At 42.9% G+C, this 12106-nt stretch overlaps 1 protein-coding gene across 7 annotated transcripts in view; it reads left to right on the plus strand.

The window, feature by feature from the left end:
• Positions 1 to 12106, plus strand: part of LOC130117222 (RNA-binding protein Musashi homolog 2) — a 400440-nt gene that overhangs the window by 368608 nt on the left and 19726 nt on the right. For 5 of the 7 annotated variants that reach the window (XM_056285409.1, XM_056285408.1, XM_056285406.1 and 2 more), the window contains exon 11: positions 810 to 929. In XM_056285409.1, coding sequence (XP_056141384.1) covers positions 810 to 929 — 120 coding nt within the window. The remainder of the gene's footprint in view (positions 1 to 809; positions 930 to 12106) is intronic. The other 2 variants (XM_056285412.1, XM_056285411.1) reach the window with 1 other exon arrangement.

Genomic DNA, 12106 nt, shown 5'->3' on the forward strand with positions numbered 1-12106 from the left:
ATTACGCCCATATGTATTATATATATATGTATATATCTTTGTTAAAAGAAACACTCAACGGTAGGGAAAGTGCTCAACAAATAAGGTGTAAAATAATCCAGTGATTAAAGTAAATTCTTTAATAGACATTATTGAAATTAATATGTGTCTATTAAATAATATACGTGATTTACTAGTCTCCTCGCCTCCTGCCCAATGACTGCTGGGATAGGCTCCAGCTTCCCCGCGACCCTGAGAGCAGGATAAGCGGTTCAGATATATATATATACTATGGGCGGCACGGTGGCACAGTGGTTAGTGTGGTCGCCTCACAGCAAGAAGGTCCTGGGTTCGGGCCCTGGGGTAGTCCAACCTTGGTGGGTCATTCCGGGTCGCCCTCTGTGTGGAGTGTGCATGTTTTCCCCGTGTCTGTGTGGGTTTCCTCCGGGGGCTCCGGTTTCCTCCCACAATCCAAAGACATGTAAGTCAGGTGAATTGGCCAAACTAAATTGTCTGTAGGAATGTGTGTGTGTGTGTGTGTGTGTGTGTGTGTGTGTGTGTGCGTGCATGCGTGCATGCGTGCGCTTGCATGAGAAAGAGAGTATGTGTCTGTGTGGGTCAGCAGAATTCAGAAAATATGACATAGTGGGTTCTGGGATATTGTCATGGTGCGTCTATTATGCATTGATGGACAGAGCACTGTCATGGGCTCCCGCTGCTGATGCTGATAACAATGTTCACCTGTAGCCTGAGGATATATTCATTTATGTGCAGCAAGTGACATGTATGTGTGTTTGTGTGTGCGCGTGCACGTGTGTGTATGCCTGCAGGCTTCCCAGCAACGGCATATGGACCAGTGGCAGCGGCGGCAGTAGCAGCAGCGCGTGGCTCAGGTAGGGGGGCCCGTGGAAGAGGCGGCTACATGGCGTACCCACAGAACGCAGGGCCAGGTAAACGCTCTGTCCATGTTCTGTGTGGCTGCTGCTCTCTTCTCCTACTCTGCTTCTAACTGTAGATATACACTCCACACCCCAACACATACACACACACACACACACACACACATATTCACGTATAGTGTAGTTTAGTAAAGATTTGCAGAATAGTACACACACTAGCACACATACACACGCACACATACTCACACATGGACCCAGAGACTTACGGAGTGTGTTCGTGTGTGTCCATGTGTGTGCATGTTAATGCTCTTACGCAGCGACTGATATGCACACAAACATGCAGTCAACTGAGTGTATGTGTGTGCACGGCAACACTCATACACACAAAGCAGAGATTTAGTCTCTGAACTACATATACAAGGGTCAACGAATTCAAATGTGACTGACTTTTTATGCTGCATATATAACTTTTACTTCAGTTGCTGCCTCAGCCATTTTGGTATTTGATAGCCATTTAGTTTCATCCATAAATATTTAGCACCTAGTACTCTTTCGAAGTGCACGTGCAAATTTGACCAGCAGTATGCGAGCCCGTGTCTTCAAATGAATGTAAACACTGGTAAATTTTGGGTAGATACTTCTTTCCAGTCAAACAACAGACTTGAAAGAAAACAATGCTTTCCACTTATGCACAGAGAAATATTTCACTGACTTATTGGTCCACAGAACTGCAATGTAGTTTTCAGAGTCTGGCACATTGTAAAATGTACTCTTCTTCAGTCCCAATGACAATCTGTTACACAAATACCTTATAGATCATAAAAACAATTATATATATATATCCATGCATTCATTATCCAACCCGCTTATCCCAACCGTGGTCGCGGGATGCTGGAGTCTATCCCAGCAGTCAATGGGCGGCAGGCAGAGAGACACCCTGGACAGGCCACCAGTCCCATCACAGGGCCAAAACACACACACACACACACACACACATTGACACACATTCAGGGACAATTTAGTACGGCCAATTCAGCTGACCTACATGTCTTTGGACTGTGGGTGGAAACCGGAGCCCCCAGAGGAAACCCACACAGGCACGGGGAGAACATGCAGGCTCCACACAGAGGACGACCCAGGACAACCCCCAAGGTTGGACTACCCCGAGGCTCGAACCCAGGACCTTCTTGCTGTGATGCAACTACGCTAACCACTGTGCCACCGTGCCACCGATATATATATATATATAAGATAGATATAGGAAAAAAAAACTTTAATACATAGCAGAACAAGCTTGTTTCATGCGTCACGCACTTATCAGCTGCCAATGTGGTTAAACAACAAAGAAAAAACACACACCCGATAAATACTACGTTGCCAAGGTCACACCCCTAGTTACGGTGCACAGCAACCAATGGGAGGGTAGAAAACATTTGAAAAATTTAAACAAAAAAAAAACATCAGAAACTTTACAACCAATGGGATAGGGGTTGGGGCTTGTTTTGAAAAAGCAAGGACTTAAAGGGCCAGGGCACTGTTGAAAAATACATTTAAAATATAACAAGATAACATCCAATGGGGTACTTTATGTATATTATATAGTGGAATGGTGCTGGAGCACAGTATCTTAATATTTCACCCCTCATATATATGTGTGTGTGTGTGTGTGTGTGTGTGTGTATACATACATATACATATATATATACATATATATATACATACATACATACATACATACATACATACATACACACACACACACACACACATATATATATATATATATATATATATACATACACTACCGTTCAAAAGTTTGGGATCACCCAAACAATTTCGTGTTTTCCATGAAAAGTCACACTTATTCACCACCATATGTTGTGAAATGAATAGAAAATAGAGTCAAGACATTGACAAGGTTAGAAATAATGATTTGTATTTGAAATAAGATTTTTTTTACATCAAACTTTGCTTTCGTCAAAGAATCCTCCATTTGCAGCAATTACAGCATTGCAGACCTTTGGCATTCTAGCTGTTAATTTGTTGAGGTAATCTGGAGAAATTGCACCCCACGCTTCCAGAAGCAGCTCCCACAAGTTGGATTGGTTGGATGGGCACTTCTTTGAGCAGATTGAGTTTCTGGAGCATCACATTTGTGGGGTCAATTAAACGCTCAAAATGGCCAGAAAAAGAGAACTTTCATCTGAAACTCGACAGTCTATTCTTGTTCTTAGAAATGAAGGCTATTCCATGCGAGAAATTGCTAAGAAATTGAAGATTTCCTACACCGGTGTGTACTACTCCCTTCAGAGGACAGCACAAACAGGCTCTAACAGGTACTATTTAATGAAGATGCCAGTTGGGGACCTGTGAGGCGTCTGTTTCTCAAACTAGAGACTCTAATGTACTTATCTTCTTGCTCAGTTGTGCAACGCGGCCTCCCACTTCTTTTTCTACTCTGGTTAGAGCCTGTTTGTGCTGTCCTCTGAAGGGAGTAGTACACACCGGTGTAGGAAATCTTCAATTTCTTAGCAATTTCTCGCATGGAATAGCCTTCATTTCTAAGAACAAGAATAGACTGTCGAGTTTCAGATGAAAGTTCTCTTTTTCTGGCCATTTTGAGCGTTTAATTGACCCCACAAATGTGATGCTCCAGAAACTCAATCTGCTCAAAGAAGTGCCCATCCAACCAATCCAACTTGTGGGAGCTGCTTCTGGAAGCGTGGGGTGCAATTTCTCCAGATTACCTCAACAAATTAACAGCTAGAATGCCAAAGGTCTGCAATGCTGTAATTGCTGCAAATGGAGGATTCTTTGACGAAAGCAAAGTTTGATGTAAAAAAAATCTTATTTCAAATACAAATCATTATTTCTAACCTTGTCAATGTCTTGACTCTATTTTCTATTCATTTCACAACATATGGTGGTGAATAAGTGTGACTTTTCATGGAAAACACAAAATTGTTTGGGTGATCCCAAACTTTTGAACGGTAGTGTATATATATATATACATATACATATATACACACACACACACACACACACACACACATATATAAAATATGGGATAGGCTCCAGCATTCCCAGGGCCCTAAGGATAAGTGGTTTGGATAATGAATGAATGAACAATGCTATGATTTAAAAGTAGCAAAGTTTAAAGATTATTTCTCCTAATTTTGTTTTAAACAAACCTTTCAGTAAGTAGTAGTATGATCTCAGAAACTAAACAATGTCCGACCCCTAAAAAAGTAGAGTATTTGTAGAAATTGAGTTCTTGCCTACTATTTTGTCCAAACATTTGGACATCTTTTTAATTTTGTTGGCTCTTTTTTTCTTATGTAAGGCCCAAAAGTGCTGTATCTTAGTCTTAAAGAGTCCATGCAATGAAAAATGTATTTTCATTTACCTTTTATCTGCACTTAATTTGAATCTATTCAACACTATTTTGCAGAAATTCACATTTTTCATTATTTTTGCATTTATAAGAATAATATCTTTTCCTGGAAAATATATTGCGTTTTTAGTTACATGAGCCGACATTTGCAGGCATACCCTTACAAGAATGTCCCATGAATGGGAGCAAGATTTAGAGAGGATGAGTGATCTTCTGGCGCTGAAGTGAAACTGGAGAATAGCATACTGATGCCCACATTCTTCAAAAAAAAAATGTCTGGTCATTATTGTTCTTTTGTCAAATCAAAGTCCCTCCCCGCACAAAATTCTACCCTACCGCTCCATTTCATTCAGATATGTGTCAAATCCTGGAAGTTTGCAGCACTCCGAATGCCATTGCATGGTTACCTTTAATACAATTAGAAAGACCAGTTATGTGGCAGCCAAAGGAAAGGTTTTAACAAGAAGGTACATGGTTAAGAAAGCTTAAAGCAGAGGCTCAGCACTGGATAACAGTACCAGGAAGGTCTGCCGCTGTGCCCAAATGACAATGCTGAGTTGAAGTCAAGTTAATAGTGTTCAGTGAATCAGTTTATACAAAATACAGACCCAAGATTCTGCCCTGTTTCCTTTTTTTTTTTTTTGTCCAAACACTTCACTCATACATGTTCCTTTTTGGGGACCTCCATTATTTGGTCAGGGCACTATGGCAGTGCACTGACCTTTGCATCCATATTAGTTAATTATGTCGTCATTGATCTAGATTATAGCATCAGCAAAAATCCTTAAAATGTGAGCTGTAAAAGATTAACACAGGCCTCTAATTTGGAGTTTAACATCGCTCCTTACGGGGGGTCCGGGTAGTGTAGCGGCCGATTCCATTTCCTACCAACACGGGGATCGGCGGTTCAAGTCCCTGTGTTACCTCCAGGTTGATTGGGCGTCCCTACAGACACAATTGGCCTTGTCTGCAGGTGGGAAGCCAGATGTGGGTATGTGTCCTGTTCACTGCACTAGCGCCTCCTGTGGTCAGTCGGGGTGCCTGTTCAGGGGGGAGCAGGAACTGGGGGGAATAGCGTGATCCTCCCATGCGCTACGTCCCCGTTGTGAAACTCCTCGCTGTCAGGTGAAAAGAAGTGGCTGGTGACTCCACATGTATCGGAGGAGACATGGTAGTCTGCAGAACTCCCCAGATTGGCAGAGGGGGGAGCAGTGAGTGGGATGGCTTGGAAGAGTGGGGTAATTGGCCAGGTACAATTGGGGGGGAAAATCCAAAAAAAAAGTGAGCTGTAAAAGATTAACACGAGCCTCTAACTTCATATAAAGTAAACGGGGGTTAACATTGCACCTTTAATCTTTTTGATGTGAAAAAAACATTAACTGGAAACACACCCATGATGTTTTAAGTAACACAATCAACACACACACACAGCTAAACTAGGTTCTCAGCGGCTCCTACAAATCATTTCTTGGTATGAAAGTTTCCCTCCGTCTTTTTACCCAGCATTGATTAACTACTCGGCTTCATTAAAAGACCTTGTTTTCCCCACCCTTACGACTGGAGATCATTCAGCTGTCAATAACAGTTCCACTGACTGAACAAGCAGCCTCCGGGCTTCAGGGGAGAGTGTGTTTCTTAATCAGGCATACCATTGGAGGTTTGTTGTAGAATGTCTGTTTTAAGTACAACTTAGATCTGTCTTGCTCCTGTGGTTTGATCACCGTTCTGTGACTCCAGCTAAATCCCCTCTGCCAGCGACATTTGCAAAGTGGAAAATCTGTATCTAACCCTGTTTGCCAGGACATCTAAAGATGCGCACGCTTGCAAGCATACGAACACAATGGTGCCCACAAACCCGGCATACGGCATGCATACATGCACGTGTGCCCTTACTGACATTCTCATTTGAACGGCATTTAAATAAATACAGGCAACACTGGAAGCCAATCAGATGTTCTTTCTTTCACCCCAGGCTGCCTTATTTTGCATCTTTAAAACAAACAATTTTCCCCAACGTTGTCGGTGAATATCACTCTTTCAGAGCTAAACAGGAACGCCGATTTGAGATAAGCAATACTCAGGAAGTACGAAATGTAATGGGGCCCATTATGTACAGTTACTCTAACAATCCTTCTGGCAGCTGCAAGTGTAATGCAGCCTAGGACATGATTGTGAGCAGGGGAAGAGGAGGTGATAAAGATAGATCTGTCGAGTAGCAAAGAGTGAAATCCGGGGGTCTGTTGTAGAGGATTTTTAACAGCCATGAAGTAGTTTCAGGGGGACAAAAAAATATCACACTATTAAATTTTTATATTATTAATTTGGTTTGGGACAGTCCAATCAATATTTATGAAGCCCTCTCTCCCAAAGCAAGAAAACGAAGACTCTGGCATATGATGTCATTTAAATGACGTCACTAAAAGCTGTCGCTGTTGTTGGACCTACAGAATATCTCACATTATTATATCCGAAGCACTTGTACTCTGTCAACTGTTATCCACTGTTCTGAATCATTTTGTTATTCTTATTGATTCTGAATTAATTCATTACAGGGCAGCTCCATCTTGATGACATCACTGGCTCAGTGATTAGTCCTGAACCTCCTGATTTATCAAACTGCCCTGTATTTAAGCAATAACCTAACACATGCTTCTGAGGTGCATTATTGTTTCTATAAAATGGCTGCAATCTTTTTCCTTTGTTATTAGTGTTGATTATTATATTTACTGTCGTTACGAACCAGGACACCTTCTTTTTAATTAGAGCAAGTTCTGAGCTAGGCAATATCTATAGCAGTATTATCTTTATAGTATTAAAGTAATAAAAGAGCCACTGACAGAAATTGTTAAGGTATATCAAAATATATTGGAAATATACCAAAGTTATCGGTCAGAAAGCGAATGATCAAAGCAACCTATTCAAAAAAAAAAGACAAAAGTATGTGATTTATTCAATGGCCATCCCGACATATGGAATGCACATAAACAGGACCAGATGTGGTGGAAGACAAGTGTTAAAGTTTTTACCTTCCTCTGTCATGTTACATTGCCTGGGTAGATTTATGCATCTCAGTACCGTTCCCATGCTCCTCCTGTTAACTGACTTGGTTTGAAGAGATTTCAACCGAAAATCAAGATAGAATATTTTCTGGCCATTTTATCATTTGCTGAATTAGCAGTCCCAGTGGAGGACAAAGCTTTATGTCTGATGCAAGAGTGGAATCCTAGTCCTTCAACTCCACCTAGAGTTGCCATAGGGCACGACAAATGTCCAGAGTACATTGCACCCTTCACTGACACCAGCAGGGCGTAAAGTGAGTCTTCTCATTCTGAGTATGATGTCCTTGAACAGGCTCAAAATATTACATGACTTGGCACCTGAACCCACAGAAACTAGAATACATCAACATAGCCTGCTATATTTAGCATAACTAGGTAGATTTGTGTATTTCAACTAAAATTCAACTTTTAGCTATGCGTGTCTATTTATAAGCCTATTTATTATTTGTAAGAATGTACTGGTGAGTGGACTCTGCCTTTGTCTACACCACAAGACTTGTTGGTAGAAAGTCAGAGAGAGTGCTGAGGGAAAGTGAAAGGCATTTTCATTTTCTGATCTAGGGCACTGTCACCCTGCTCCCATACCCCACCAGACAGAATGACAGCACTCTGTCTACGACAGACCAACAGCGAAGACAGGGTGGGGTATTTTAGCTTCACGGTGAGCCCAGATACTCACATCAAAATAATCCTGAGAACTTGCCCCAGTTGTGGACCATAACTGGTATGGCTGTTACCCTATTGCTATACAACTGGTCCTGAAATTTCTGGAACATATGGACACCCCAAGAAGGATCCACACCGCGATTAACAAATATTAGTCCATGCCAGTTCCCATACTTGAATAATTTCATAACATTGCAGCAGAGAGATATAGAGATATGTATGTGATAGAGATGCCCGTGACAGTGGAGGAATATTCCCCCTCAGGATACCAGTGTTTTCCTGAGCTGGTCTGAATCATCTAGGTTCCTAATAATTTTGGCCTCAGAGCCAGGCTTTACATGCCGCATACCGCTCAAAGCTGCATTCATCTTCCTCTGCATCACCCCCGAGGCTTTTCTTACATATGGCTGACCTTACTGGGGTCTTTTACGATGAAACCGAAGGGGTTGCTGGGCACTGTGGCTGAGCTGGAGCATTAACCACCCTGATTTGTCTAGGTTTACAAGGTCTTGAGGTGTTTTATGATTTGGTGAGGGTTTTTTTTTCCTTCATTTCTTTGTTTTGTGGGGGTTGAACTTTGCCCAGTTTTGCCTCCTTAATCACTTTTGCCTCTCTCTCTGTTTCTCTGCCTCTATTTCTTCATCTCTTTTTCTTTATCTCTCTCTTTTTAAAACGGCCCACTGATGTACTCTACGTCAACTTTCCCATCCTGTCAGTCTTTGAGAGGCCATATAGATGAAGATTTGATGGAACCCTCTCTGGTTTTTAACACTATTCTTCTGCAAAACCACCTTTTTGTCACCACCAGAGGCAGAGTGTGCTTGGAAAGACAAGTCATGTGACAGATTTTTCTGCGATAGGTTTATCATCCATTTCTCCCTGCACAAGCCTTGCGGTCTTCGAAACTGCCCAAGAGGAGCCAAGGATTGGCGGTGTGCAGCGCACTTAACCAATCTGGCTCCCAGTGCGCTCGGGTCCATTTGTCCCAGATGCTGCTCTGCGGAGCTCATCACCGACGCCAGAAGTGCATCACATGTACATGGTACAAAACAACACAAACAGGCATGCCGAGCCCCCATTCCCCTCTCACCCCCTTGCTTGGGTTTCTTTTATGTTATTTTATGTTTTTTCTCTCCAGCCTTGGGAGAGATTGGACAGACTGGGGAGAGCAAAGCGTTCCTTTTCACTGTCCTGCAGAGCAATGGTTCTCACAGCTGTGGAGAGCAGATGCTTTAAGGTTACAGACAGGCCCCCAGGGACAGCGCCACTCTGCCCTCCGGAGGCTGCACACATAACTCCTTCACTGTTGACAGCAAATTCGGATGAACATACAAGTTCTGTGCAATTTGACCAAAGGGATTACTAAGGAACACTTCATAGCCAGTCTTAATATATTATCGAGATGATTGCCAAAACGGTGCATGGTATTTGAAAGACAAAGGACAGTGACTTTCCTCCTGAGGCCTCAGTCAGCTTTCTCCAGTGTGCAGTATGCAGGTTGTTACACTTAATATTAATTGTCAGCTGTTTCTTCTACTGTAGCAGCATTTCCTTACATATAAAAGTAGATCTGAATCCATAGCCTTGTTGAATTTGTCTAGCACTGCAATGAATGAGAAAGGGAGGAAAAACAGGCAAGAAATGAGTAAAAAAAAAAAGAAGATAAAGAGGCCTGGATATTGGCTACCAAATGCAAGAAGAAATCATCTGTTAAAATTCATTAGCCAAGCCTCTGTGAACACAAAATGACAAGACATTAAATATGTATTATTTATAAAATGTCTGTGCTCTCTGAAAAGGGTGTCTAGTGATGTTAATTAGTCAGCCATTCACTCAGAAAAGATTATTTCAAATGGAAAGTGAAAGCAAGGCTAGGCAGCAAAAGAGCTGTTGGTTCCTTTCACGCTTTTTTAAAATGTCATTGGTGGAAATGGAATAGCTAATTATGGTGGCTCTGAAATTCAAAGCTAATTTGGGAAGCAACATGGCAGGTTTATTGACATTTTCTGTGGAGTGATGTGGGTTGATGGCCGCCAGGGAATTTGAGTGGCATCAAGGGAGAGGGGGAAGAATGATTCAGAATAAAGCATTGGTTACAGAAATGTATGCAACTGATGGGCATAGGTTGTTTGGGTTTTTTTGCAGCCTGAGTGAATGTATATCAATTATGTAGGCTTAATTTCTGTGGGATTTAAAGGTGTTCAGGCAAGCACACGCTTGCCAGAGAACACGGGTGCCTTTCTAAACTTACTCTTCACATTCTGAAATGGTTAAAGGGCTCAGGAATATGCCCTTATATATGTATAGTTAAAAGAAACACTCAACGGTAGGGAAAGTGCATGCCATAAGCAATCGTCAGCTGATTGCTTATGGCATGAAACAGGCTTGTACTGTCTCATAAAGAATTTACTTGACTCACTGGATTTTATATATATATATGTGTGTGTGTGTGTGTGTGTGTGTGTGTGTGTGTGTGTGTGTGTGTGTGTGTGTGTGTGTGTGTGTGTGTGTGTGTGTGTGTACGTATACACACACAGGTGAGCCAAAACATTATGGCCAACTGTCTAATACATTTGTCCTCCGTGTGCCACCAAAACAGCACCGACCCACAGAGGCATGGACTCTACAAAACCCCTGAAGGTGTCCTGTGATATCTAGCACCAAAACGATAACAGCAGATCTTTCAAGTACTCTAAGTTGCAAGGTGGAGCTGCCGAACTTGTCCAGATCACAATCCAATTCAGCATCTGTGGGATGCGCTGGAGAATTTGAAGGCCACGGCAACACCTTGAACATTTCATCATGTTCCTCAAACCATCCCCATGCAATGTGTGCAGAGTGGCCAGCCACATTATCCTGCTGAAAGAGGCTACTGCCATCAGGGAATACCATTGCCATGAAGGGATGTACCTGGTCTGCAACTATGTTTAGGTAGGCGGCACGTATAAATTTGACCTCCACATGAATGGCTGGACCCAGGGTTTCCTAGCAGAACATTGCCCAGAGCATCACACCCCCTCCACCAGCTTGTTGACTTCCCACAGTGCATCCTGGTGCCATCACTTCCCCAGGTATATGACACACACGTACACGGCCATCAATGTGATCTAAAAGAAAACGGGACTCATTGGACCAGGCGACCTTCTTCCACTGCTCCAAGGTCCAGGTCTGACACTCGCGTGCCCACTGTAGGCACTTTCGACAGTGGGCACGGGTCATCATGGGCACTCGACCGGTCTGCGGCTACGCAGCTCCATACACAGCAGGATGCAATGCACTATGTGTTGTGACACATTCCTCCCATAACCATCATTAACATTTTCTGTGACTTGTGCCACGGTAGACCTTCTGACAGTTTGGACCAGACCGAATAGTATTAGTTGCCCTCACACATCGATAAGACTTGGGCACCCAACACCCTGTCACCGGTTTGTGGTTTGTCCCTCCTCAGACCACTGTCAGTAGGTACTCACACCGTTGCTGACCGGGCGCACCCCACAAGCTTTGCTGTTTCAGAGATGCTCTGACCTAGTCGTCTGGCCATAACAATTTGACCCTTGTCAAAGTTTCTCAGATCTTGACTCCTCCCCATTTCTCCTGCATCCAACACGTTGACTATGAGAACTGGTCGTTCGCTTACCATCTAATCTACCCTCATCTTGACCAGACCTTGCAGCCTTGTCCTGCCTGCAAGTTGTGCAAAATGTTGCAGCCAGGCTTCTGACCAATACCAATTGAAGATTCCACATCACACCAACCGTCGCATCCCTTCAATGGCTCCCTGTAAAGTATAGAATAGATTTCAAGATACTGCTTATCACATACAAGGCCCTACATGGTCTTGCCCCTTTATACCTTTCTGAACTTTTGCATCCTTACTTCACCTCTAGGCCACTCCGATCTTCTGACCAGAACCTCTCATTTATACCCTGCTCCCTCCAAAAATCCAAGGGTGACTGCACTTTTGCTGTCAGAGAGCCCTGTCCCTCTGGAACGATCCCCCATCTGTTGGATCAGCTGAGTCTGCAAACAGCTTTAAGAATCTTCTCAAAACGCATCTCTACCGACTTGCCTTCCCTGTAAAGGGGGCTATAATTTATACTTTTCTG

This window comes from Lampris incognitus, chromosome 8, assembly GCF_029633865.1.
Source record: "Lampris incognitus isolate fLamInc1 chromosome 8, fLamInc1.hap2, whole genome shotgun sequence".
NCBI lineage: Eukaryota > Metazoa > Chordata > Actinopteri > Lampriformes > Lampridae > Lampris > Lampris incognitus.